General features: G+C 39.4%; 1 protein-coding gene across 1 annotated transcript; it reads left to right on the forward strand.

The window, feature by feature from the left end:
- The first annotated feature begins 272 nt into the window (after positions 1-272).
- LOC121984979 (nascent polypeptide-associated complex subunit beta-like) lies at positions 273-3,996 on the forward strand. The gene is made up of 6 exons (XM_042538186.1): positions 273-426; positions 1,914-1,981; positions 2,639-2,787; positions 2,883-2,939; positions 3,249-3,287; positions 3,641-3,996. Exons 2-6 carry the CDS (start codon positions 1,914-1,916, stop codon positions 3,811-3,813), a joined length of 486 nt encoding a protein of 161 aa, XP_042394120.1. The 5' UTR covers positions 273-426; the 3' UTR covers positions 3,814-3,996.
- The last annotated feature ends 3,533 nt before the right edge of the window (positions 3,997-7,529 follow it).

Here is a 7,529-nt window from a genome sequence, read left to right on the forward strand (position 1 = left end):
GATAAGTTATTTTATTCGTTAATGAGTTTGATATTCATGAATAATTTACACAAACATTTGTACATTTACAACTGCAATTTTTAATAGAAAAAAACGAGGAGAAAATAAAATACTGAAAAAAATAAAAATTGGGCGGTGCGATATGAGAATTTTGACTTTTGAGCACAGATAATCTGGACCGTAATTTGAGGATCCTGGGCCTGGCTGGAGAATTTTACGGGTCTATGCTTTCAGGGTGCTTTGTTGGGCCGCCAATTCTCGGCCGGTCGGAAGGTTGGGCTGACTCGTGAAACGCTGAATCCTTGAATCCTGACCTTATCCTTCTCGCTTGCCCAGTTCTCTGCTTCGCGCCGCACTGCAAGGGTTTCTGCGTTTGCCTTCATCCGCCCAGCGTCCTTCATCCGCCCAGCGTCCTTCATCCCAATCGTAAGCCCTTTCCCTGGTGTTTCTGTTTGTCTCGGTTCAACCTACCGTGATCGCACATGGATTGGTTTTGTTAGCGAGTTCCTTCTTTGCTTCACTTCTTTTTGTCGATTGATCTGAGATTAGGACTTTATCGTGTGCTAATTACTGCTATTTCATGCGATTCCACCCAAAAAAACAAAAATCTACTTGAGCTGAAGATTGCTTGCTAGTTTGTTTGCTTTCATTTGTTGCCTATCGTTTTAGAAGGGAAATATTCTTGACAAAATATCTCAGTAGGCGCGGTCACGACTCGTAAAACAGGTGTTGCTTTAGGGTGTTAATCGGGTTCTAGATCTCGTGAATACGGTTATCCCGTAGTATATGAACGTACACTACCATACGCACGAGGATGCTGGATACCTCGAACAGTAGCTTTGGACTTCACGCATCCATGATTTCATATATCTGTTTCTGTTGAACCTTTTAATTATCCTTTCATAAATGGCCGAGAGGAACAAAACACTGCAAAAGTTAGTGTTGTCTACGATCTCTTTCAAAATACAGGTTTGAGTTAATTAGACATGCTCAGAAAGATACAGTGCAAACCTACTTGTTAAAATATATTATGCAGCTTGATTTATGCATTATGACGCACACACGTGTATATATGTGTGAGTGAGCGTCTCAAAGATTTAGTCAAAAAATTCACTAACAAATTGTCAAAGCAAAAAAAAATTAAGTATTGATTAATGTGGGATCATAACTTGGATAGTAAAACAAGCTGAGATTTCACATGCTATCTTATCTTAGCATATCTGAATGCTCATTGAACAAGTGATTGTGATATTTAGCTAGATCGGGCTGGCAAACTGGTTACCTGTCTAGGTGGCTAGGCTAGATGAGGGTGTTTAGGCATCCATTGCAAAGCCTGATATAGGATAGAACATACCTTATGATGTACTTTGAGTCCACAAATGAGCAAAACAGTCAAAGCTCAACTCCTGTACGCTTCTTACATGAATCTTTGTAGCTTATCAATCAAAGTTTTCCATTCCAACAGGTTATCATCTTTAAAACTTAGACATTGCATCTCGTTGTGCATAGATGCTCCAATGTAAAGTTATGGACATATTAGAACTGAGCCCAAGTTAATTACAATCATTCTGTACTCATTATGGGAGTCAAAGGTGCTCATTTTCATATGAAAGGGTTATTCTTCTCCTGTAGTGATGATATTTAACTTTGTTATATATATATGTTGGCTATATACTTGGAGTTATTTAAATAAACCATTTCACATGAGACCTAATGATATGGAAACAAATCAAATCATGAACGAACTTGCATCAAAATTCAAAAGTTATGATAATTAACCCATGGAACTTCTTGCGCTCGCTCTACTGTTTTGACAATTTATCTTCTTTTCCTCTTGTCACTCTTGTGCCATTAGTTTATGTTTTGATTGACTGAAAAAGTTTGTACAAACTTCTTCACATTATGACTGGCAGATGAATCGAGAGAAGCTAATCAAGATGGCAGGTGCAGTCCGCACCGGTGGAAAAGGCAGTATGCGCAGGTTCTATTATATATATATATAATTTCTTGGACTTGGGAGCATCTGTTTCTTTTGGGCTGTTATGTTTATTAAAAATCAATTTTTTTGGTTCTCATTCTCTGGGAAAATATTTAGTTAGGTATGATTCTTTTAAATTTTAATCTATATAGTCTACCAAATATTCACCATTACTATACTCCACTAAGACCAATCATATGACCTTGAATGATCATAAACAATCTTCCACAACTGGAATAATGCATATGGACCGAGACAGTTCTGAAGGGTGTCAAGCCAAGTTGCATCCTAATTACCAACATAAGTGCTGGATAAGAATAAGATCTAATCTTCTGCCATTGGGCTATACAATTTAAGGTAGCATTTATAATTTAACACAAAGCTAGCTGTATTTTCAGAGACTGAGTTGAACATCTGATCTAACCATGCACGATGAGAAGGGTATCATTGCTTGTGTTTTTGGTAACATGATGTTGTTGGTGTAGTTGTACTTTTGCTTCATTTTTATGTGCTATAAACTTGATAAATAAATCTGGGTCCCATAAATCTGTAATTAGGCTGTCTAATTTTTCTCTCTCTTGTTCACCTACTACTCGAGAGTCAAGACTGCACTATTTGGCCAGCTTTCACCAATTATTTTAGTTCATAAATCTAATCTAGGAAGAAGAAGGCAGTTCATAAAAGCCCAACTACTGACGATAAAAAGCTGCAGAGCACATTGAGAAGAATTGGGGTAAACACTATCCCTGCTATAGAAGAAGTCAACATTTTTAAAGATGATGCTGTCATCCAGTTTCTGAATCCCAAAGGTAAAGCTAAGCGACACATTGATTGAGGCAAATGAATGACCACACCTATTATATAAGCTCTATTCTGATATCAACCCCTTTTGTTTCTTTTTTAGTGCAAGCTTCAATTGCAGCCAATACATGGGTGGTTAGCGGTGTACCTCAAACTAAAAGTATAGTTTATCTTTCTCCCTTATTAGTTATTTTTGAAATAGTAGGACAATATCTAATAAATCAAGGAAAATTTGACAAATTGGAACTTTCATTGCAATGACAACTCTCTCTCTCTAGTTAGATTGAAGAACTAATTCCTTATATTAGATGCTTTCAGTTGACGATACACAGGTCATTGAATTGTCCAAAGAAAATGTTTAAACACCAATGTTTTCTTTGTACAACATAACTCTCTTGCCAGTATTATTTTAGTTTTGCAAAAGCTTTACGTGTGCATATGTAACTTTTATGATTTTTTCGTGTTTCAGAACTCCAGGACATACTCCCTACAATCATCAACCAATTAGGTAAGTCATCTCTATGAAATATACCAATTTCATTCTTGCTGCAAGTAGTTATGTCGTAACAGATCACATCCTCTTGTTCTCTTCATCATGATGAGCTACTACCAGTCAGTAGCCTTTGTAGCTTGCTCCTGTAAATTTTCTTCTAATAAGTTATACTAGAGTACACATTACCATTTGAGTAGGCTTTCCTTACACTTCAGATGCCAGATACAAAATTTGTCTCTTTCAAGATTTGATATATACATGTATCATTTCTATATATTCCGATACAGATCATATGTTAGCTTGCGACCAGGCAGATTTGTGCTTATGAATGCTCTCATTAACATTTGAGTGAACATTTGATCACTCAGGTCCTGATAATCTAGAGAACTTGAGGAAGCTCGCAGAGCAGTTCCAGAGGCAAGCACCTGAAGCTGCTGCTGCTGCAGCTGATAAAGGCGGAGAAGAAGAAGACGGCGATGTCCCAGACCTAGTGCCTGGAGAGACATTTGAGCAGGCTGCTGAAGAGAAACAAGCTTCATAGGTATCAATTTTGCATTGGTAATTTCTCGACGCTGGCTATGCATGAGTTTTTCTTGTTTATGGAGAACGATGATGCTCAAATCTTTGGAAGATTTGTTGATGTATTATTTTTCCTCAGTGTTTAATCCTGACAATGTAAACTTTTTTCTAATGATATATTTCATATCATTTTTGGAAGCTTTAATTAATTGTTGCAATGAGGAAAGAATTGTTTTGGAAATCTCAATAAATGTAGTTTCTGTCTCAATAAAATATATTCATACGAAAATGCTGGTAAAATGAACAAAAGTCAAATTAGTTATCAAGTTGCTTTTTGTTGCCTCTTCAATCTTAGTCATCAAGTGTGAATGGAATTCTTTGCAATGACCATTATGATCATTTGTTACAAAGGGGCAGGAAGGGACGATTTATTAATATAACATGTGTTTGTTTGGAAGAAAAGGAAGAAAATATATAAAATTATCCACTCTTTAACATATCACTATCATGGGCTTTCCAGTCCCACGGGATTACCTCGAGCGGTTAGTACGTAAAAATTTATCACTTGAGAGCGTGGGTTCGAATCGTGGGATAGTTAGGGCATAATTCCTTGGTCCCTGTGTACCTTTTTCCACTGCGCACTAACTTCTCCAGCTATCGTGATTTACCTCCCTCGTGAAGACCTTGGGCGTGGTGCGCTGGGGGCGAACGATATCACCTTTTGCCACTATCATGGGCTTCCCAATTCTCTCTCAGCTTCTCCGGCGACTATGGCCATAATCGCCTTCATCCTGTTGCAACACTGCTGTACCCATCCCTCCCCTTGCCACCGGTTGCCTCCTTGCACATCTCTGCCAAACCCATGATCGACCTCGTCGCCTCCACCACTCAGTCCCCATTCTAATGGACGATTGGATCCTGGAGCAACGTATTTGTGAGTCTTTGGGCATCCTAGACCTTATGGAACTCCAATCCATCTCCCTCAAGACTGGGATCCTCACTGCTGCTCCTCATAGCTGTGCAGAAGCTCACTCCCTTTGTCTTGACTGCATTGTCCACGACAAAGCCACTCGGGCAACAAGCATATAAGACTTTGAATTGGAGGTTCACTAATTCAAAATCAATCCACGGATACAACTTTTCTCCTATGAGGTTCACTAATTCAAAATCAATCCACGGATACAACTTTTCTCCTATGTAAGGTAGGGCATTGAGCCAAAACCTCACCAGAGATCGTGATCACCGTTTCCATTTAGATTACTAGTTTTTGTCATTATGAAGCTCACTGCCATAAAACTGATCAAGTATTTTGTACGACTGTCATTCCCCCTTTCAAGAGGAGCACCAGTTGGGGACAAGAAGAAAGTGAAGCCTCCGTTGTCACTAGTACCTTGCAGCAAAAGCCGAAATCCTCGCCCTCAGGGCCCCCATCGACCGGACCCACGGTCATTGTGAGGGAGGTAAATCGTAGCACCCGAGCTAACATGGGACGGACCGGGTGGGATATAGGGATAAGGGATTTATTCCCCCGTTGCCACTGAGTTTCGACCCGGTGGCCTCCTTGCAGCAACTTCCGCTCCATGCCATCTCGGATGATCCACGGGGTCTCCGTTGTCACTAGTACCGAGAGAGTGAGAGTGAGAGAGAGAGAGAGAGAGGATGATAAGACGGGGTAAGTGTGCGCACAGTGTGGTAGAGGGAAGAGTTTGTGAAGACGGCAAGCTGAGAAATAAGGATAAAATTGGAATTATTATTTTTTTTTTGGTTCTCCATATCCGTCCTTACACCTAGAGCCGTCGGATGAGCCAATCCGTGAATGGGTGGGTCAGCTCGTTGCGGGCCAACTCGTGACGAGTTGGGTCGTCTCGTGGCAGGCTAGCTATTTCGCGGGACGGGACAAACTGATCAGTTATCTTGGTGGATTGAAAAATCCCCAACCTAACCCAATCTAATACGGGTTACGGGTTAGACTGGTCAACTCGCGGCCCCATAATTTTTTTTTTTAAAAAGTTTCATATTTTCAACTGTTTACTTCAAAAAAATTTCATAAATCAAATGCATGCAGAAATAGATATTTTAAATATAAATAGACACAAATGACTACTCATGTTTGATAAAAGATATTATTTTTATTTCAAAATTATAACAAATAAATAATTGACATAAAACTTGACTTATATGTATTTTTCAATCCGCGGGTCAATCTAAGCTCATCGCGGGCCTAGGCAGGTTGGCCCACGACGGGCTTAGGTTAATAAAATTCTAACCCAACCTACTTAAATTATTTTGTGGGACGGGTCAACCCAACAAACCCAATCTAAATTGATAACTCTACTCTTCGTCTTGGCTGCATCGTCCACAACAAAGCCACCTGGACGACAAGCGTATAAGACTTCAAATTGGAGGTTCACTAGTTCGAAATCAATCCAAGGATGTAACTTTTCTCCTCTGTAAGGTAGGACATTGAGCCAAAATCTCACCGGAGATCGTGATCTCAATGAGGCTTTCACTTAGATTACCAGTTTTTGTCGTTATGAAGTTCATTGCCGTGAAACTGGTTGAGGATTTAGCACAACTACCATTCACCCTTTCAAGAGGAGCACCAGTTGGGGACAAGAAGAAGGCGAACCCTTCGTTGTCACAAGTAACGAGAGAGAGAAAGAGAGAGAGAGATGAGGATGATAAAACGGGGTGAGTGTACACACAATGTGTTAGAGGGAAGAGCTTGTGAAGACGACAAGCTGAGAAATAAGGATAAAATTGGAATTATTATTTTTTTTGGTTCCCCATATCTTCCTTACACCTAGAGCTGTCGGATGGGCCAACTTGTGACAGGGTGGGTCGGCCCGTGGCGGGCCAACCCATGATTGGTTGAGTTGTCCTGTGACGGGCTAGCTATTTGGCGGGCGGGGCAGATCGACCCGTCATCTTGGTAGATTGAGAAATCTCCAACCCAATCCAATCCAATGTGAGTTATGAGTTAGGCTGATCAACCCGCGGATCCATAAAAAAAATTTAAAAAATGTTTCATATTTTCAATCGTTTACTTCGGAAGGATTTCATAAATCAAATGTATGTAGAAATAGATATTTTAAATATTAATAGACATAGATGATTATTCATGTTTGATAAAAATTATTATTTTTATTTCAAAATTATAACAAATAAAGATAATATATTAACATAAAACTTGACTTATATATATTTTCAACCTGCAGATTAATCCACGCTCGTCACAAGCCTAGGCAGGTTGTCTCACGATGGACTTAGGTTAATAAAATTCTAACCTAATCTACTTAAATTATTTTATGAGACGGATCAACCCAACAAACTCAATCTAAATTGATAACTGTACTTACACCCTAAATATTTAGGAGTGTATAAAATTCAACCGCTTTTCCCCTTGCAAAGTTACAAATTACCTTTCCGTTCCCTTCACCTCCTTAACTAACTTCTTCCCTTCCCTTCTCTCACCCCTCCCAACCAGAGGTTCGGTTATAAATTAGCTTGTGATTTACCTCCGGGACGTGAGATGAGGGTAATCACCATTTCTATACCATCGAATGTCAACTGCAAAACACGTTTTTGTTCCGTTGGCGTTGATTTTTGTCGCTTTCGATCACTTCCGACGACTTTGAATTTTGATTGTCAACGGTTCCAACATGGCTACCTACTTCTTGATCGCATTTCAGCTCCACTTTGATCTTGTTCTTCAAGCAGTTTGGTTTCTAATCGATC

Source organism: Zingiber officinale, chromosome 5B (assembly GCF_018446385.1).
Source record: "Zingiber officinale cultivar Zhangliang chromosome 5B, Zo_v1.1, whole genome shotgun sequence".
NCBI lineage: Eukaryota > Viridiplantae > Streptophyta > Magnoliopsida > Zingiberales > Zingiberaceae > Zingiber > Zingiber officinale.

Excerpts from the sequence above, each read along its gene's own strand:
- LOC121984979 (XM_042538186.1), top strand. The coding sequence starts at position 1,914 with ATGAATCGAGAGAAGCTAATCAAGATGGCAGGTGCAGTCCGCACCGGT. Across the intron at positions 1,982-2,638 it reads GGAAAAGGCAGTATGCGCAG|GAAGAAGAAGGCAGTTCATA; the intron begins GTTCTATTATAT and ends AATCTAATCTAG. Across the intron at positions 2,788-2,882 it reads CCAGTTTCTGAATCCCAAAG|TGCAAGCTTCAATTGCAGCC; the intron begins GTAAAGCTAAGC and ends TTTCTTTTTTAG.